The 20,917-nt window shown below is 42.3% G+C and overlaps 2 protein-coding genes across 3 annotated transcripts; one reads left to right on the forward strand and one right to left on the reverse strand.

Moving 5' to 3' along the window:
* The first annotated feature begins 670 nt into the window (after positions 1–670).
* LOC127342955 (uncharacterized) lies at positions 671–3,662 on the forward strand. 2 transcript variants are annotated; one of them, XM_051369019.2, is made up of 6 exons: positions 671–968; positions 1,548–1,630; positions 1,713–1,790; positions 2,163–2,213; positions 2,339–3,326; positions 3,493–3,662. In XM_051369019.2, the coding sequence occupies exons 1-5, from the start codon at positions 851–853 to the stop codon at positions 3,275–3,277; spliced, it is 1,269 nt and encodes a 422-aa protein (XP_051224979.1). In that variant the 5' UTR covers positions 671–850; the 3' UTR covers positions 3,278–3,326; positions 3,493–3,662. The 2 variants fall into 2 exon arrangements, with proteins under 2 accessions (XP_051224979.1, XP_051224978.1); XM_051369018.2 differs by having other exon boundaries at positions 2,339–3,662.
* A 1,593-nt stretch (positions 3,663–5,255) lies between these two features.
* On the reverse strand, positions 5,256–14,843 carry LOC127342956 (proline--tRNA ligase, cytoplasmic). The gene is made up of 12 exons (XM_051369021.2): positions 14,639–14,843; positions 14,446–14,531; positions 13,870–13,962; positions 12,320–12,436; positions 11,310–11,497; positions 10,451–10,517; positions 9,647–9,769; positions 9,379–9,531; positions 7,365–7,649; positions 6,402–6,620; positions 5,675–5,768; positions 5,256–5,543 (listed from the first exon to the last, which is right to left on the reverse strand). Exons 1-12 carry the CDS (start codon positions 14,676–14,678, stop codon positions 5,479–5,481), a joined length of 1,530 nt encoding a protein of 509 aa, XP_051224981.1. The 5' UTR covers positions 14,679–14,843; the 3' UTR covers positions 5,256–5,478.
* Between the last annotated feature and the right edge of the window lie 6,074 nt (positions 14,844–20,917).

Genomic DNA, 20,917 nt, shown 5'->3' on the forward strand with positions numbered 1-20,917 from the left:
GGGAAATGTTCGAATTAGAAAATGTTCAAATTCAAAAAATGTTCAAACCTAAAAAAATTCAATTTAATTTTTTTCAAATTTAAAAAACGTTTATTTTAAAATTTTAAATTTTTTAAAAATTACGTAAAAAAGTTCATCTTAAAATTTGTACATATTTTTTAAAAACATTTTTAAAAATCAAATTTTAAAAGTCATGTTTTTGAAAAATGTTCAGATGTAAAAATATCATTCAAATATAAAAATTGTTCAAACTAAAAAATTGTTCAAGTATGAAATTTTTGAAATTCAAAAATTATTCAAAATATAAAAATTGTTCAATTTGAAAATTGTTCATATTTTAAAAATGTTCAAATGCAAAAATTGTTCATATAAAATATTACATTTTTGAAAATAATGTTTTCAAAATTTGAAACTTCGGCTTTGAAATTATTTTAACTTTAAAAAAAATGTAAACAGATACGCATAAAAGGCAGAAATATAAAAAGGAAAAAAAAGTAGTGAGTACCGTGGGCCGGCCCAAAACGCCCACTGGGGGTGTGCGGCGTGGTGCGCCCACCGCACAGCTCGGTGTCTCCAAGAAAGAAAAAGAGTCCAAACTCAGGTAAATAAACAGAAAAGAAGAAGAACACCTAAAAAAAAAACAGTACTCCATTGCTCCGCCCCCCCCCCCCCCCCCCCAATTCCTTGTCCGGCCGCTCCCAGACCGCCGTGCGCCCCTCGTCCAATCTTCCTCCGCCCGCATGCGAGCGCTCAGAGGGACCAAATCCTAGAACGAGTGCGCCAGCACGGCTTGGGGTGCAGCAGGATTCGGGCGGCGGCGGTGGCGGGTTGGCCCGAGATTCCCCGCAAGATGAAGTACGTGCCGGCCACCGTCGGCCTGGTGAGCGGGCTCGGCAAGGGCGTCAGGGCCAGCAGCGTTGGCGTCATCCTGAAGGCGTGCGGCCTCGGCATTACGTCCATCAAGATCGGTACGTGCTCGCCGCCGCCGTGTGATGTGGTGCTTGGCTTGGTTTGCCGTGAGAAGCAGATTTTATTTACACTGTTTTTCATTTGAGAAGATTGCTTCGTTACTGACCTGGTAGAAGAGAGGTTTTAAGACTCTCAAAAGGGAAATCCTTCCCCTGCTTACACTACTTAGTGTAGGACCATTTTGGGGTGCTACTGCCATCTACTATGGGGTGGCGATTTCGGGTATTTTTTGCTGCTCGAGGAGTAAAGGTTTGAGGTCTGAATAATTGTGGCCTACTGGCCCAGTGTTCCAAAAGACTGGCTAGCATTTATCCGTGTGGCCAATAATATGGGATCAAGATTTGTGATGCATGGATAAGTTACCAAATATCTGAACAAAACATCCTCTAATATCCATTGTAATCATTGACCTGATTCATTGTTGTAAGCTTGTAGCCTTGTTGATTCCTGTGCCATTGCGGCACTGTGGGCTTGATTGTACCTTTTGCCTTGTAGGAAAAATGCTTGCTCGAATGCTCAGTTGCTTGGTTTGGCTTCATGAGGTTCACATCTTCTCTTTGTGTTATCTGAATATGCAGATCCTTACCTTAACGCCAGTGCTGGGACCACGTCCCCGTTCAAACATGGTGAATCGTTTGTGTTAGATGACAGTGGCGGTCAGGTACCGACACAGGGCCAAATCAAATTCTATAAAGCCTAAAATGTTTGCTCACCTCATTAAGTGTTGGCTGTTTATCTTGCAGGTCGACTTAGATGTTGGGAATTGTGAGAGGTTTCTTGATATTGAACTCACCCGAAACAACAGCGGAAAGATCTTTCAGGTAAGCTAATTATTTTCACCTTTTAAAATTTAAGTTCTCACTTTCAAGTTTCAAACTGACACAGAAATGTCCAACATCATTTATTTGGCATGCTTGCATTCACAACAGCCTTGAGATGTTTCTGTTGATGCTTACGTTGACATACTTGCATTTGATAGGAAGGAAAAAGATTTTTAGTTGTGTGGTACTAGATTGTCTAGTAGATTAAGAATGCAAGGGAATTTTTAGTATGCTTTAACCACAGGGATATACAAGAGAAATAGGTTGTCAAATGTGTGTGACATTGTAAATATACAGTTGCTGACTTGATGTTCCTGCATAACAAGTTGTTCTGACTTTTCTTATTTTACCTTTTGCTTGTGTTGATGGCAGTCTTTAATTGACAAGGAGAGGAAAGGGGAATACTTGGGAAAGACTGTGCAGGTGAGGATCATCGCATGCACATTTATCTTTGTTGTTTGTCTGTCTCGGTAACTAGTGTATGTATGTTTATACCATTAACCAAAATTTACCTAAAGATTGTGCCACACATCACAAATGCCATATAGGACTGCATCGAGCCTGTTGCGATGATAGCGGTGGATGGCATGGATGGACCAGCTGATGTGATTAAACTGGACAGAACAATTGGTGGGCATGAGTTCAACACTGAGGATGTATCTGCCCCCCTGCTCAATGGGAGGCATCAATCATTGATCCGGCAACACTCGAATGAGAAGGGAAGCCATTTCCCACTGTCCAAGGGCTCTCTCCCGGCCCAACTCCTGCAAGCCCGAAAGGTTCTTCCTTGCTCACCTCTCCGTTTCGTGTCGCAGCATGGCGGCGCAGCCGTCCTCCACCGTGCCCTTCGTGGCCTCTGCACAGGGGAAGCACCCTTTAAAGCCCCTCCTGAACCCATCTCCCTGTTTGAGCTCGACACCATCTCGTCGCTCATCCCGCGTCTCCTCTCCGAGGGCCATGTCCCTGCCGCTGGCCGCCTCCTCTCTGCGGTGCTCCTCCTGCCCGGCTCCCCAGAACGCCTTCTATTCTCCCCACTCGCTGAGCACCTCGCCTCCCTGCCCACACTCACCCCGGCCTTTGCCCTCCTCACCACCCTCCGCCACCACCCAGTCCGTCCCTCGGCTCTGCCCCTTGCCACCCCGCTCCTTGTCAACCTCCTATCGATGCGCCGTGCCCGTGACGCTGCCTCCGTTCTCCGCTGGCTTTGCCGTCCTGACTCCTCATGCCGACCAGACGACGCCACCTACGATATTGCTGTCGCGGGGTTCTGCAGGATCGAGGACACCAAGAGTGTGCTTGTTACCCTCCGGGAGATGGCCTTGGATGGGGTTCGGCCCTCACAGAAGCTGCAGGAGGCGGTGCGGGATGCGATGCTGCAGGACTCAAGGATCGAGGAGGCGTGGGCTCTAGAGGAGACCATGCAGCTGCCAGAGTCTACGAAGACAGTGGAGTTGGTCGACAAGTTTCTTGGAGCGTGGGAGGAATGACTACTGTCTACAATTGTTTGGTGCTTCCCTGATTTGGATCATGCAAAAGGTGAGAAACTTTCCAGAGATAGTAAGGATTGTTTCTCTATGCAGTACCGATGTAGTAAGAAATCTGGCAAGCTTGTGTTAATCTAGCATTGACTAGATGCTTGGTGATTGAGAGTAGCATTCCTGACTTTGTGCTTTATATTGGATTGCTATGGACGCAAGCATAGATCTCAAGACTCGTGGGAAGAGGAGCGTCAGGAGCACAATAATAACCAAAAGAGGAATATTTGTGTGCCAGCTATAGAAAAAAAATACTTCTAGGCATTAGTCTGTTGATGTACAAGTTTGATTTTTGTTTGTATATAAATTCGATTAATGAAACGTTACATTAATCTCCCTCTTGGAGTAGGAATATTCTTGTAGTTTCTGTTACATTTGGTATACTGTAATGTTCTGCGCCCTGGTGTGGTAAGCCATGTGCCAGCAGGCAGCAGTGGTCTTGAAAATAAAGTGCCTTTTAGATATTTGGTAGAGCTTCACTTTGCAAATTTTCTGTCTCAAACATGAAGCGTTCCTTGACCTAAAATTTGACAGGGTGTTCACTTAACTAATGATTAGCGTCCCCTGAGCGTCAGAACTGCACAAAGCAACACTACCTCAACTAGCCAAGATAAGAGAAGCACACCATGGTGGAGGGAACAGGAGAGATTATCTACTTCACCATAGACTAGTGGACCAAATTTAATTTCTCTCCCCCTGTCCCAGTGGGATTCGTTCTTACTTGAATAAAACTCAAGGAGAGAGAGACTCTTAAAGGCTTGAAAGGGGAGTTGGACCCCATAGGCTTTGCAATGATCGGACCAACTATGAGGATCGAGGACTGTTGGTGTGGCATTACTTTTTGTCCTAGCCACTAGTCAAAGCACTTCTCTAACCAAGGGACGTGGAGTATATATATACGGAATTACTCTTATACTTACTCGCCTAAGTCATGCTGTAATGAGACGACTGGACGTGTTCAAAAGAAGAAAAAACATCCGCCGTTCACAGCCCCTATTCACGAAACCGTGTTACTCATTATTTCCTAACTCTCCCATTGTAAAGTTTGCTTCAGAATTAAATCCGGTCCAAATCAAACCCGACAACCCTCACCTCAAAATCCCTCGCTGGGGGGAGTCCAATCTGGAGTGTACTTTTTTATTTGGAGACATTTTGTCATACTCAAAATTCCTTGATGCGCAACATCATCCACTCAGGGCCGCTTGCCTCACATCCACCGTCCTCACAACAAAAGAAACATACACCAGCTGCGAAATGAGAGCTTTTCAAGACGATGCCTCCAAAAAGGGAGCAACGTAGCTGCCTCCATTGTCCGCTTGGGAACCGGAGCTAGAGATTTTTTCCAGGAGAGCCCAAACCCTCCCAAGAGTGTAGATAAAGCTCCACGCCAAACTTCTCCAACAGGGGGCCACCGTTGGCTAGGCTTTCGACCGGAACTCCTCCACGCCACAAGAACAGGGAAAACACCATGTGTCGTATAACTTCTCTCATCGACAACCACAGAGCACCACTGCACCACTTCATCATTTGCATGGCTAACACCTCTGCGGCCAGCATAGCCAACTACCTCCTGCTGCGAACAAGGAGGCTTCCCTCATGTTAATTATCAGCATCGCTATGGCACAACTTTTGAAAGGTTGGCTTATTCATCTACATTCAACTATCTCGTGTTTCCCCATCTTCTTTGTCTTGATGGACTGACGTTTAAAATGGATGAATGGGTTTGGCCCCGTGGTGTGTAGGCATAGCCCCACGTTGCCTTTAGTATCGTTCTCCTTAATTTTTCAAAAAAAAAGTTAAGCAAAGCACAACACGTCTATTTAGCCCAAATTGCTTTATTTTTGTTTTAAAAAAACTAAATTATAAATAATTTTCCTGTATGTGCTTGCAAAGTTTTGTCAAGGAAAAAAAGCAACAAACATAACATATCATCAGATAAAAGTTACTTCGATCAATACATTGCATTGTCACAACAGCAAGATTTTGAAAAACAGTTAGATTCATATTGCAATACAGGTATACGAAAAAATGGATGATGCAACCTGCGAAAGCAGTACTACAAAAGTACAAAACCATGGAAGATCATGTATACGACAAACGGCGGTGCCAGGACAAATGGATGAAGAAAACAGTAATATGCCAGGTCACGGAGATCAATAGCTGCGACCCCAGAACGACCACTTTGTAGCAGGCTTTCCGGAAGCAAAGCACACGGTTCCTGCATTTTTTTGTTGCGCAGAACATCATGCAGTTGTTAGTGCCAAGTGTATAGAACCCTCAGTTGAAGTGTAGCAAAAGAGAAACCCAAAATGTAATAAAAGCACGGTTAGTTGTCTGCATAGAGCATACCGGAAGGAAGATCTGGCTGATCAAATGGAGTGCACAATGTTTTTGCAGCTCCGAGATCGCCTTTTGTACGAGCTTTCACGTCCTTCTCGACTTCCTGTAGAAGGGAACAAATTGTATGATAAACATGAAATATTTTTTTGGCAAAGGAGTTCTGAACACCTAGCACCCAGGAGTATGTGAGTGGTTCATGAAGCCAAGCACAACAATGTTGAGTACGTCTGCTAAATGCTAGTTCCTCCACTCAAATAAGTCACCCTGGGGTTAAAATTTATTCTTAGATACTTTTATGATTTGAAAACAACATTCCCAAAGAAGTGAGCCAGGCAAGTGGATGTATACAAGTATAAACCAATGGCGGCGCTACATTGGGGCAAACACATGCCAATGGCCCGCCCAGCCCAGCAAGAAAATGATTTTTTTTTTTGCCTATGTATTAGTGAAGTCCAGCCCAATAACATCCTTCCATGGATTAGCTTCAGAATTTTTATTTATTTGCAGAGAGTGCTTCAGAATATGAAGGTTTATCATTAGTTACGTTATACTAGTCTCAGAAACAATTATCGACGTTAGTGCACATCCCATCACTCCCACCAGTTTTCCAATATAATGAAAGATATAGAATATGCACTAGAAAAAGAACAAGTGTGCCAAGCTAGTCACTCCAAGTTACTCGTGATTGAGAAGTATCAGGGTGGAAGGTGGTATAGGAAAAAATGTAGGTTTGTACCTCTTCATCACACCATGGAGCCAATATTAACTTTTTTTCATTGAGAGCTGCTGTGAATTCATCCCAAGTGTTGATGGGTGCAATGCAAGCATCCCTCTTTTGTTTCGCTGTTTCAAACAAGTTTACTTGAATCCCATCCAGCAACATTCTAACCTGCTCTACCAAGTCGGCCGAAGGAATATCGACCTTTGTACCATTGTCTCGCCGGACAATGCGCACCTGAAAAGATATAAAATTAATTGAGTACTTCATATATCTGCCATATGGAAGTTCAGGAAATGATAAATAAACAAAGACTACGAGGTCATTGTTACAACTCTGTAGAAATCTAAAAGGATCATCTAGTCCCTGGAAAGATGAGCCAGTTTGTGGGTGCCATCATATGGTTAGTGAGGCAAGACAAAATAATATCTAAATCAGTAAGTGCAACTAATTCCTGGAATCATGCAACAGTGCTTCTGGCTAGTTATACATATCCACTAGCTACTTGATTTCACCCATACAAAAGAACAGCGACAGTCTGTTAAGTCCAATCCAACCTCCAGCGTATGATAGTTTTAATCGGATTTTGTTAGGACTGAATACACATCTCAGGATCCAGGAACAAGTTAAAGAAGACAAATATCCAACATCTTCGAGCAAATAGGAAAAACAAAAGGGAGCATATTTATCTCTCTCTCAAAAAAAAGAATATTATACAAGAGAGAGAGAGAGAGAGAGAGAGAGAGAGAGAGAGAGAGAGAGAGAGAAAGAATATGTCCACTAATAAGGCTGCAAGTAATTGTATGATGGATATGAAAGGCAACAGCACTAACTATTGTGAATATTCCTACAGCGCAAAATGGAAACAGGAGTAGTTTGTGAAGCACACTATCTGCATGATCAAAAGTAAATGGCCCAAGTACTTTCAATCACTAGCGGAATAATCCATGAACTGAATGCTGGCAAGTGACACATTACTACCTGCTTGTTTGCCAGATCTTTTGGACCTATCTCAATTCTCAAAGGGACACCTTTCATTTCCCATTGAGAATATTTCCAGCCTGGAGAATAGTTTTCACGAGCATCCAAGTCTGCTCGAATCCCTGCTTGGTTCAAGCTGTAAACGGCCGACTCACATGCCCCTTTAATAGCTGTTGTGTCAGCATCTTTAAATGGCACAGGAATTACAATGACCTGGATAGGTGCCACCTTGGGTGGCAGCACTAAGCCCTTGTCATCACCATGAGTCATTATCATGACCCCAATCTGTGAGAAGAGCAAAAATGCTAAATATTAGAAATGCAAACAGTACTATAAAGAACATTCAGCGACTGAAAATCCCACAAAATCTATACAATGTGTTAAACTATGCAAGAAAGGAAACTGTAACAAAAATTTGCAACACATGGCAATTGCCAAAGCCTTTGGTCTAGCACTAACAACGAGTTAGGCAGCTCCGGGGAAAGGGAGTGGGAATTTGAAGGGGGGAGTTAGCTTGGGAAGCTGATTATTAGTCTAAGCCCCACGTTTGGTATGAGGTGGGAATTAATAGGAGAATTGACGTGAAGTTATTTTCTATTCGTAGATTGTGTTCTCCATCCCATCGACCTGGATTTTCGGTCATGTCAACTCCCTCGATGGCTTCTCTGTGTCCTTTGCCATCTCCATCAGCCTCTGCAAGAGTGCACGACTACGCCGCGTCGGCGCCAGCCACTCTGACCACCTGCCCGGTCGTCGTGTTGCCGTGGGTACAGCCCTGCAGGTCAACTTCATCAGTTCTGTCGTGTTGTCCCATCGCTGGTGATGGAAACTTCCACCAGCAGCAAGAAGCACCGCTCCTCATACGCGCAGAGCTCGCTGACAACCACCGATGCCTTGGCCGTACGCGTGGACACAGCTCTTGGAGCAGCCTGAACAATCTGAACAATCCTCCGTATGAAAAGCTAGCCGGCCAGGACACTGCTCTTGGAGCAGCCTAAAAGATTTGAACGATCCTCCGTGTGCAAAAGCTAGCCTCCGGCCAGCCAGCAAAATTACTAAGTAGATTGCTGCCTAGATAGCTAGCTAGTCAAATAACTCGTTCTTGCTGTGGCCTGCTAGCACACAGACGAACAACAAATTGCAAATAAACGCCAGTAGCAACAGAAAGAAAGAAATGGAGCTCGTCATCATCGTTCATTGACTGCACATTTTCTGCTGGTTTCACACGTTTCTTGTCATCGGGAGGTGGGTAATAAAATATGGACGTTTGTCCTCATCTCGATCAATTACCAGGGTTCCCCTTGGGATGAGATCGGTGGGGATTTGTTTGTGAACTCCCAATCCTCTTCCCACTTAAATTCCCATGCCCTCTAATCAAACAAGAGAATTCTAGTCCCGTACCCCCTCAACTCCCATTCCCCAGTTCTAATCGCCCCCAAGCAAACACGCTGTAAAGCTAGCTCCGATATGCTTGGGATTATGGTAAATTAAGTTCTCAGCAAACTATGTAGTATGTACAGAATAAAAACAGAATACAATCACTATGATTTGTAATTGACCTGAAAGGACCCATTGTACTGGTTATCGCCTTATTTTACCTAATTAATTAGGCAAATTGATTTCTAGTATAGGGAATTGCAGAGGTTCCTGCTTTATTGTTGTTCATACAAAAACCTATGTATCTTGTCAGGAAAAACACATACAGATGTATACAAGTATTCCCCACATCACCACTTCCAACTTAACATTGTGTTAAAAGCCTTGACAAAGTTAACATCATACTTCCTTTAAAAATAGCATTTCATCTTGGAAACCAACTATTATATACTATGAATCTATTTTGCCAACATTTGTTAATCTAACGTCAAACTTATAATGTTATTATTACATTTACGTCACCCAGCGAGATGTCTAAGCAGTAACTAACACAATATCAGTTAAAATGCGAAAGTGACACTGCCGAGTCTAAAATTCCAACAAAATCCATTTCAAGTAAAAGAAATATAAGAATTACCGAGCGAGTCGTGTACGCCCAAGAGTTCTGCCACACCATTGACCTTTCACCCTTTTCATTCTCGAAAGTGATATCAAACATCTTTGCAAAGTTTTGACCAAGGCAATGTGAAGTTGCACCCTGTATGCCACGGCCAGTGTTTGGGATGAAGGCCTGAAGAAAACGATAGACTTCAATATTGCAGCAAAGGAAAATACAGAAATCACTTGTATTCTTACCAGTACAGCTTTGAGAAAGCTACATGCAGCAAACAGTTTCATATCAATACCTCAACGCTGGTTGTATAAAGTCCACCAGCAAACTTTTCCATCTCACTTTTCCTCCCTTTGGACACTGGAACAGCTAAAAATTCTTCATATATTCTCCGGTAGAGTTCCAATATTTGGAGGACCTGATGACATTGTCAAAAAAGGACTAATCAATCCTTTGATGTTTTAACATGTAAAATTCATAAAATTATTTTATCAAACACAGCATCGAACAAATACCATAGTACAGCATTTGTTTAGGTATTACTCTGATACATAACTGATTTCAAATAGTTTTGGGGCAGAACAATAAATTGGCGAACACCTATATCCAGATATCATAGTGAGATTATGTGTGTAGCATTCTGCTATTTACGCAAGAGGTTAAAATGTTGTTCCATGGCACAAGATTCATAGCTTACAACTTGATACACCCTTTGATTCAGACTAGCCATCCCTAGTTCATAATGAATAAAACCAACCAAAAAATACTATTTCACAATACAACCACCAAAACAATTCAATATGACAAGTTCACAACAGAACCAAATTAAAATACTGAGATAAGTGGTTACTCCATTCTTTCTTGAACGTGTCATTCTAGAATTCAAAGTTTGTACATAAAATTCAGGGATAAATTTAGACCAGTTTCCGATTACGTACCCCTCCATTTGGTCATTTACCATCTACACACATTTCGTCACTACCCCTCGATTTGGTCATTTCCAAATTCCATCATTAATTACTACAAAAGTAACAATCAACTTCTAAAACTAAAAAGTGTAGTAAATATGGGGTAGTGCAGTCTTTTTTGGAATTAATACCTCTTCATCTGCTTCCTCTTTAGTTGCAAAAACTGTATGCCCTTCTTGCCAGAGAAATTCACGGCTCCTGAGGAGAACAATTGCAGAACAACAACAACAACAACAACAACAACAACCAAGCCTTTCAGTCCCAAACAATTGCAGAAGGTCAAATAAAATTTCAGCAGTTGCAGAGTGTTCAATCCAGACAGCTGATGAAAATTTATGGGGGAGAAAGGTCAAGCTGATATAGCCATCATGACGCAGCTTTGCAGAAACAAGGTGCATGAAATTTGCAGTTTTTTGTTTATGCATCTATTGGGAAAATAAAATGTCAAATCATCAAAATTTTGAGTTAATGAGCAGCAAATTGCTACAACGTAAGAAACGGGCAACACAAGATCCAAGAAAAAATGAATAGCATGAATGGTTGGTGTTATTGATACCATACAAAAATACAACGTCGGTATTGTTCCCCCGCAAAAAAAAAACGTTGGAATTGTAGTAGCCAGAATAAAATATTTAGTGAAAATCCGGAAGTTGCAAAACCTCCTTTCCAAACTTCCTTCAGTTCTTTTGTTTAAGACGGTCTAGCAATGTTGACATGAAAAAAAATTGACAGAGATATTTCATGATTTTGATGGTAAGACTGATTGGTGTCCTTTGACCCATCGAATACTTGAAAAGCTTAATACCTAACAGCCATCTTGCCATTGTAATTATTTCCCTCAGACAAATGAATATTGTGATTTTGCAAATACGCTATCAAGCATGCATTAGGCACTATCACAATATTAAGACCATGCAGGCATTATAAGAAACAAGGCAGACTCATAGAAGTGCCTAGACAAATGTAATAGGCCACTAAACAATGAGCTACCTTATGAAAGGAGTTGGATTGCTAAACTCCCATCTAACAACATTGCACCACTGGTTACACTTCAAAGGTAAGTCCCGATGGCTTCTTATCCATTTAGAGAAGTATGGATACATGACAGTCTCGCTTGTTGGTCTGATAGCAATAGGAGCTTCCAAGTCAGATTTTCCTGATTTAGTAACCCATGCAACCTGGAGACAAGTGAAAAGGTTAGTATGTTCATAAAACAATACAAGAAATAGATAGATATTGCACAAGATTATTAGGACCAAAGCACAGAGAAACTTAATTAAAATCATATTCGAAAATCTGCCTCATAAGGGGCTAGAACCTATCAGAAATGATGATAACACGCCGGCTGACACACAATTATGCAATTTTATTGGTTTATAACCTTGCATCAAAAGGCAGTTGCCAACACCAACAAACCAAATGGCTGGCACAAAACTGGTTCAATGTCCGGATAGGTTGACAAAGCATATTGTTCATTCCATTTATGTTTTTCTTCGAGAAGATAGTATCATTCAATAAGAGTTGCTTGAATTGAATTTATAACTATGCAATATCAGCCTTTCGCCCCTCCCTAACTACAATGACCCCATAAATCATAAGGATTCAGGGGCATATAGGTTTCCTTCATGCGGATTAAGTACGGAATTTTCACAAATGAGTAGAGTTATTCGCACTATATTACATCCAATTCCAGTGCAATACTCCAAATTATTCCTATATCTTTGACTCTATGCTATGTCATCAATTCATATATAAACCATTCGGCAGGTCAAGCAAAACACAACTTTCGAGATTGCTAGGGTCCAAGAAAACAGTGATTTGTTTGCTTCATAGCTATACCTTGACAAATTTTGGTACATTTTGGGAACTGTAATAGTGTTTATTTTTCTTTCAACTTTTAACTTTCCAACAGTTACTGCCGTAGTTGAACAGGATAAACAGCAGGTTAAATCAATATATTAATTTGAGCAGCCTGAAAAAAAATGGAAGAAAAGGCACACCTCAGGTGCAAAGCCCTCAATATGATCTTTCTCCTTCTGCAGAACATTTTCAGTAACAAACAAAGGGAAATAATATGGTTTCAGCTTCAACTTTTTTATTTCTGCATCGAAGAATTCCTGCATCAAATCAAACAGCGGTTACTTAAATGGAACAGGGAAAATATAATAATGTCAGTGTTACTTGATAATTGAAATAGAAACTAACAGTATGGGTTCACGATGATTAAAACAAAAGATAAGTGCCAATTACCCACTGAACTTAGGGCCAAGTTTAAAGTTCAACACTTAGGTATAAAACCTATTAGAACCCATCGTCAACCAAAGGATTATGAGTCTAAGGACTAGTCTATGAGTCTTAACTTGACTTTTGACTAGCTAGTTCGACTCGAGTGGTCGAGCGATTAGTCATGGACTAATCTAGATTAGTTGTGGTATTTGAGTCGATCGATTCAATTTGGGAATGAATAAGTGAAGCGCTCAGCCCACGGGATGGAAACATTGAACACTAGCTATCTCCAGGCTTGCTCCAGAACAAGCCACCTCACCTGGGACCAGGCCAAGGATTACAAGTCGATGAGTCGAGACGAGCCGCTAGGGTACCGACTCATGGAACAGTCGCAACTAGTCATGACAAGTCGAGGTTTTTGGTTGGAACACAAGTACCGACTCATAGACTAGTCGAGCGACTCTTAATCCTTGGACCAGGCTGCTGCCGGCATCCACTGAGCATCCGCCGCCAGGTGGCTAGAAGCATTGTGACGCCCTCCCTCCGCTGGTTCTGCACCTATCTGGTTGCCATCTAAGTACGCTGCTGAAGCACATGTCGACTAGTCGAGCAGTAGTCTATATTTGTCACGACTAGTCTTTGAGTCGGTTCCCTGACGACTCGTCGATTTGTAATCCTTGCCATCAACCCTTTGAGCAAACAAGGGCATAAGCGGGGAAGAGGGGGGACTTGATGTGCCAACCTTAGCTTCACAGAAATATTTTCATCTACGTGTACAACACATCAGGGCAAAAACCATCCTGGTTTTGTCAAAGGAAAGGGGATAAATTATATCTTTTTTAAGTTGAGACTTCCAGCTCAACACTAAGTTCAGGGTGTGTGGATGGGTGGAAGGAGGGGGAGGACATATCTCAGTAGAAAAAGGTGCCCACCACGAAAATAAAAACACATTAATGAAAGAAAAAAATGTAACTTACATGTATAAAACTAAAAAGGGGCATTAATAATCAGACCATGCATTCGCAACTCATTATATCAGTTGTTGATTGGATATACAGAAGTTTAGAAATTGCAAAAAGAAAAGAGAAAAGCAAGATAGGCATAAACAAAAGATAAGTTTCAGGTGACAACCAAAATCCATCTCCAGAAATAGTAATGGTTTTCTTAGAACCGCAAATACTGTCATCTACATTAGTACACACAGAACTCACAAGAAAGGATACATATAAGATATATTTAATTGTAAAGGGAAAATACTGACAAACAGTAAAATATATATTGGTTAGATAAATTTCAGACTGCGGAAGGTATTGAGAAAACTTACTTTCAGCAATTCCCATATTTCCATCGCCCAAGGCCTCAAGATATAACAACCAGAGATGTCATAGTACTCAATCATTTCGCTGTTAACAACAACCTGGATGAACAAAAATAAAGCTTCAAATGAGCGCCTAGCAAGAACGGGATTAAGTTGAAGTTTGAAGGGAATCTAATCACCCATCTAGCACACAGCACATCCTTGGCGTTTCTTGTTTTCGTTTCTACAAAAATGCAATAAGTGTGCATACTATACATTAAGTAACAAGGGCACAGGTGAACTATCAAATACTGAAAGTTTGCTGCTTTTTCTTCCATAATAACAACTGACCTAACAATTTAAAAATGCAACAGGCTAACAAGAAAGTCAATACCAACCCTATCTGATTAATGAGATCCCCTTGTACCCGCAAAAAAAGAAGTACTAACCATTAACAAACTTTAAGCTTCTCACACCACAGAACTTCTCCCGAGGAAGAAACTATGAGCCCCTAACTAATTGTTTCCACATCCATGCGCGCAGAATCATTTGGTAAACCTTCGCCAATCCGGTAAGAAAATTAAGAGATGCAAGAAAACGCACCTCGGAGTACCACTCCCCGAAGTTATCGTCCTTCTTGTACGCCATCCCCAGCTTCGTCTCCTTCTTCACCTCCTTCTTCTTCTTCCCTGCAACCCTCGGACCAAGAAACCAGCTCAGAGAACGCAAAGGCCGAAGATCAAAACTCGAATCCAGCACAGCCAACGGCGTTAGAAGAAGACGGAAAGCAACGTACCTCCGCCTCCGGCACCGCCTCCGCCCTTGTTGGTCGACATGGCTGGATCCCGAACAGCCGCTGCAGCACGAGGAGACGACCAAAATAACCTCGGAGAAACCGTGAAGAGAAGAGAGGGGCGGGATATGGGGCTTTGGGGGGATGCGATTGCGGGCGACGCGCTAGGGTTTTAAGTGGAGGTGGTGACCCAATTTCAACGGCGGATCCGGGTGTTCTTGCATTCGTGGGGCATCCAGACGCCCGTTTTTATCTTCTGCTACTCAAGCCGGGTTTTTTTCTATCTTTTATTTTTTTCTTCTACTCAAGCCGGGTTTTTTTACTCCCTCCAATCTAAATTATTTGATGCTAAAATGAGTGTATCTACAACTAAAATGTGTCTAGATACATCTATATTAGTATCAAGTAATATGAATCGGAGGGAGTATTTCTTTTATTAGTATATAATACTTACGTCCCTAACGCATGTGCAATGGACCATCTTATCTTAATCCTGCCACGTAATCTAGATATGTACAATGAGTTATTTTTCGTCTTATCTTTGGTACCGAGACATCCTAAATATGAGGTGAGAGAGATTGGGCTAAGAGATATCTCTTAGCTAAGAGAAGACAACGTCTTTTTTCATCTTTCTTTTTCTTTCACATCAGCGTTTATTCTATGTGGCACTGCTAAGATATCACTATTGTACATGCCCTAAATCTCTCTGTGGTGACCCTGCATACCACTTCATGTTGTAGTATGCCAGTCGTTGATATAACATTCACGAAGTACCATTCCGCAAATATTACATCCCTCAGAGTAGTACAACAGAACATAGCAGGTCCATAACTCATTCATTTATTATTAAAAGCATAATATACATATGGTCTCGGAGCTCCTCTTGGGTCCTAAGAGGGATACTCCTGGGTTCGAGGCGAATCCATCTTAACTTACAATATAGAAGTTTCACTAGGTTATACATTTATTTCAACGAGCAGTTAAGTACTAGAAGTTCGTACTGCTCGGTTACTACTACTCTCTGTCGGTCTAAGCTTGTTCTCCACCGGAAGCCTCCCCGGTTCCGTAGACTATAAGGTAGTCTACGCCTTCAACACCTCCAGATAGGTCTGGTTCTTCATAGCCGATGATCTCGGCTCCTTCAGGGTTGTCGTTGTCCTCCTCCAGACGATTCAGACAATCTAAGCAAGGGATTTAAGAGTGGGATGAGTACGAGCGTACTCAACAAGTTCATTATAGATAAGAAGTGTTTAATGCACTAGCTACGATATTAGACCAGAAAGTCTAATACCAATGCAGGTTTTGATAAACATTTCTTCAAGAGGTTGCTTTTATTTCAAAGAGATATGTCCGTCAGCCTTCACCGGTTTACTAGAACTTCATGGAGCTCCTTTCCGGCCGCGTTCGCAGTTCCATATCCCGGAACAGGGAGTGACAGGTCACGGTTCTTTACACTCTGCAGAGGTGTGTTGCTTTACCCATAAGAGATCTTAACCTTGGTGCCAACCGGGCAGCTTTCCCGTCCACACTTCCTATGGTGTGAGGCCCGGTATAAGGTCATAGCCAATCATATTCCTCCGCTACCTCGCACACCCACCCTTTGTTGCAAACCCCGACCCTAGGTCCTCGTCGGTCCACTTACACCACTTAAGGACGGACCCCGACCACGACAACAGTCTGGGATCGAACCAAACTCCTTCGCCGGTAGCTGCAACCCATCGTAGACCACATTACCGTGGGGAATTAGAGTGGGATCCCCACTCTCAAGTTGTTCCGCAAGCCGCAACCGCTACGGTAAGCGCATCCGTTGATGTACAAGAGGTGGAAATACGATTGACTAGTCCGTCCCATTTCAGATCTTATGGTTAACACGGGTATTACGGCACAAGAATCACTGGACGACATTTGTTGTTTAATCCTAGATGGATATAAACCCTTGCAATGGAATTTCCACCATATCAACACAATCCATGGTTCCATTGCCCACCACATAGTCATATTCATAGTTATGAAAGTAGTGGTTTTGGTTTTTATGCAATAGTGATAATCATAGTACTTTGCAAGTAATTTGATAAAGATACTCAAATGACATGAGCAAGTGATGAACTTGCCTGAACACTGCAAAGTTTTGCAGTTGGATGGTGTGGACTGACCCTTGTCCTATGTTTCTGAAAAATAGCATCATTGTCCGATAAGGGCAATGGTTAAAGAAGCAATTATGCATGATCCCAGTTTTAGGGTTTGTTCCCCCCTTCCGATGTCTTATTATTTCATGTGAGAGGTTAATACTAAGAATAATTTGGGATTACTTTATTTAAAGTAAAATACAACCTTGAAATATTGTCAAGGTGTTTTTAAAGTCCAAATGAATTGAGGGACTTATTTTCATTATTGAAAATAATATATGTGATTTGAATGATTATTTTAATCCTCAAATTTGAACTTATTCATAGTTGTCTTCAAAAATTCACTTTGATATTTTATTCAGATAGAGCATTTTATGCTGATCAATTTTCATATTTTTAATTATTTTTTTAGAGCTCTGAATCATTTTCTATTTATTTCCAAAGTTTCTTGTTTATTTGAAAATGTGAAAAGTCTATATTGCCCCTGGGCCCACTTGTCAGGGTGGCCTAGCGGGTTAACCCTAACCCGAGCCACACTTGGGCTCGGTCGTCCCACTCGCCCCTTTCTCTCTTCCTCGCGCAGAACCCTAATCCCCTCCTCGACTCTCTGGCGATGCCGTGGTCGCCGCCGCCTTCGCTGAAATCCTCCGGCCGTCTCCGGCCAACTCCGGCGACGAGATGCGGCGGATCTGGACCGCCTCATGACGGCGCACCAGATCCTCCGGCTAGATCTGCTCTTCGTCTCCTTCTTCGCTCGCCCCCGTCGCGTTCGCCCGCACGGCTATGAGGTTGCGCGGTGATGCGTCGCTCACCGGCGACTCTGGCGCCGTGACGCCGCCGTGGGCGCTGCCGTGGTGGTGATGGCGCGCTCGCGCTCGGTGACGCCAGGCCTGGCCGCGGCTTGGCGCTGTCGTGGTTGGCCCGTGCCGCCATGGCACGCCGTGTGCTCCGCTCCAGGTACGCGCGCCTCCATCCTATTCCTTGCTTCTTCCTTCTCTGTCATGCTCTACCACTTGAGCTTGTTGTGCATGCGTGTGTGCTACTGCTGCACTTCTGGCTAGCTGCTGCTGTTGCTCTACTGCCATGGCCATAGGTGTCTTCTTCTTGTTCTTGCTCTGGCCCTGCGGCCTTGGCCGGTGTTACCTTGGCCACGCCGGTGCTTGTCATTTTCACTAATTTCCTGCTCTGTGCCTCTATTCTAGTTGCTATGCTTGCCAGAATTCAAGTGTGTTCATGTGTGATTCCCTGGCTTGATTACAGTGTGCAATTTCTTGCAAATTTGCAAGTGCCAGTGCTATCCTAGGCTATAGCTTGTGCTTGATTTCATGAGTATGCTCAATTGAGCATTACTGTGGGCTTAACAGTGTTATTCAATATGATTTGATGTGTGCCTTGCTTGTGCATCTTGATCCAGTGGCTCATCATGTCTTTGATGTGCTCTGGATACAATCATGAATTATTATGTGATTATCTGTGAAGCATCTATTGATTAACTGTGGCTACTATCTTTATATAATTTGTGAATTGATGTCATGATTGATTCTAGCCTGCCTTAACAGGCTCTAGCAAGCTCTGGTGATCAAATGATCATCACTTGCTTGTTGATTGCATGCTTCCTTACTGCCTGTGCCTATCTGGTGCTCATCCTGGTGTCTGTGTGAACACATACTTGTGCTGGTGTGTGTTGATGCTTGCTCAAGCATCATCTGATGCTTGCAGTGAGCCATTGGGTCACTGGAAAGATGTTGGTGCTTTGGTTACTTATCTGTTTCATTTATCTGTAATTCCTTGCTTGGCTAAGTGGATAAATGATGTGAACTGCTTGCAGTTGTGATCATCTTACAGTTAATTTAATTGAGCTAGAGGGATGCCAACATCTGTTGGGGACCCTAGCTCCTTTTTGAACCCATCTGGGTGATGATATCTGTGCATGGCTTCTCTGTTGGGTTTGGTAAAGTGGTTGAGGTGGCCCTGACAGCAATTCTTTGCTGTTAAGGTAGCTCCCACCTTTGTTGGCTTGCTGTAATTTGGTGAATGCATTACTGGTTAATCCCTTTATGGATTCCCAGTGGTCTTTGATGTTGACAAACATGGATAGACACATATTGTCTATCAGTCTGATGGTGAACCCGGTTTTAGGTGCTAGGTGACTTTGGTTGACTAAGTAGGTTCTTTTCCTTGCTGGATTGCCTTGGTTAAGCCACTGACTTGGTCTAACCAGTGTTCCCTTGGTGATTACCTAGAAGCTCACCCATGTTTGCTTGCACCACTGACTTGGTAGCCAGATGATGACACAAACAGGGTACTCACACCCTTTTGCTTGTGTGTGTTTGATGCACATGCTTATTTATGAGCAAGACAGATGCTTGCTCATGATTCTTTGTGTATACCTCACTCCAGCTCCAAGAAATGGGTGTTGGTGTAGAGGATTGCTTCAGTGATTTGCTTGATTTGCTTGCCCTTCTTCTCCTTGCAAGCTTGTGATGCTGGATTAAGTGTTGTGGTTGTTTGAGCAGGTTGAGCAGCAGTGGTTGTTCTTCCTGTTCTTGAGTTCTTGTGTTTCTGATGAACTTACCCAGTGATGTCCTGTCGATGGAATGGCTAGGGTTTATTGTGGAGGCTTTTATGTGATCTCCTTCTCCTTCTCTGATCGACAACAAGGCCTGGCAGCCTGTTGGTGACTCACTAGCTGTGTGTGTGTGCTGTGCTCCATGCACACAGCCTTGTGAGCAGGCTGTGTGTGTGTGTAACCTGATGCTTTGCATCTGGCTTGGGACTTGGCTGTGAGATGGATCAGCTCGGCAGCTTTGGTCATATCCTCTAAATTATCATTTCTTAGCTAACCTGCCAAGTGGCATTGCCACTTGGCATAATGTTGTGTTGGTTTTGTTTGTGTGCAGGGATCAAGCAATTGATCAAGATGGACCTGAAGATTATCAAGTCCAAGATCAAATGAAGACTACTTTGTAGTAATTAGGATAGAATCTTACCTTGTAATTTTCCTTTATTTTCTTTCTTCTATTCTGCCCATTTATGTAATGAGTTGTAACATTTCATATTACTATCCTGGATATTGTAATTGACAATGTATTATGTGTGATTATCAATAAAGCTCCCATTTTCCTTAATGAGCTTTATATAATTGTTGTACTATTTATATTCTTGATTACTTATAATTTTTTATTAAATTATCTCAAGTTTGAATTATGAGATATCAATTTGATGTTTGAATTTGAAATTCAAATTCAAATTTGGTTTGAATTCAATCATGCAACTTAATTTTGAATTCAATCATGCAACTTAAGATTGTAATGCAATCTCTCTTCTCTCTTCTCAAAACCCTAATTTAGATGAGTAGGAACAAGTTTGTCGCACTCTCGAAACCCTAACCCTGTAAGGTGTCGAGAGAGAAGCTTGTCCCCCTCTGATGTAGTTTTGTTTTAAAAGCGCGAAATTTCCCCGGAATTTACGATGCAATGCACATCCCTTTCTAAAATCTACCCCTCGATCGTCTCTAAACCTGGGACATTACACTCTCGAGACTGTTTGAATCCGACGTGGCCCAAAAATAGGGCCCCCAATTCAACCCTGAATAATAGGAGCAACCTGACGCTGGACAAAAGCGGCAAAAAAAGCAAAATATAATCCTATTTTTGTAAGGCGTGGCCTAAAAATAGCGGGCACGATCGAATCCTATTTCACTTTCCGTTTCCTTTCCCCCTCCCATTTCATTTATCTTGCCTGCTCTATCGTGGTATCGCCACGGCATATGCCATGGGGTGGCTAAAGTCGAGTGCTTCCGGCCTTGGCCTACGGTCAACGGCGGCTCCAGGAAATTGCTGGTGGGTATTCCCACCAGCCAAAAAATGTTCTCAAAGCAAACAAAAACACAAGCAAATGCGTATAATTTTCACAAAGCTTAGAAAAGCACAAACAAAAGCCTATATAGGCTATATTTTCAGTTGGACAGTAATTTCAGTAGAACTATAACAATTATTCCAGTACAATACATAATACTAAAGTGCTTAAATCCATACAAATCGAAGTACAACAACAAATTTCAATGGAAAGAGGAAGTACCTCTTACAATATAACTTTGCGGGCACCCTTTTGGAAGAGATTGATGACATCCTCATCCTTCACTTGATTGAATAAT

The sequence above is a fragment of the Lolium perenne genome, chromosome 3 (assembly GCF_019359855.2).
Source record: "Lolium perenne isolate Kyuss_39 chromosome 3, Kyuss_2.0, whole genome shotgun sequence".
Taxonomy (NCBI): domain Eukaryota; kingdom Viridiplantae; phylum Streptophyta; class Magnoliopsida; order Poales; family Poaceae; genus Lolium; species Lolium perenne.

Excerpts from the sequence above, each read along its gene's own strand:
- LOC127342955 (XM_051369018.2), top strand. The coding sequence starts at position 851 with ATGAAGTACGTGCCGGCCACCGTCGGCCTGGTGAGCGGGCTCGGCAAG. Across the intron at positions 1,791-2,162 it reads ACAGCGGAAAGATCTTTCAG|TCTTTAATTGACAAGGAGAG; the intron begins GTAAGCTAATTA and ends TGTTGATGGCAG. Across the intron at positions 2,214-2,338 it reads ACTTGGGAAAGACTGTGCAG|GACTGCATCGAGCCTGTTGC; the intron begins GTGAGGATCATC and ends AATGCCATATAG.
- LOC127342956 (XM_051369021.2), bottom strand. The coding sequence starts at position 14,678 with ATGTCGACCAACAAGGGCGGAGGCGGTGCCGGAGGCGGAG. Across the intron at positions 9,770-10,450 it reads AAGAGGAAGCAGATGAAGAG|GTCCTCCAAATATTGGAACT; the intron begins GTATTAATTCCA and ends CAATGTCATCAG. Across the intron at positions 5,769-6,401 it reads CTCCATGGTGTGATGAAGAG|GAAGTCGAGAAGGACGTGAA; the intron begins GTACAAACCTAC and ends TCCCTTCTACAG.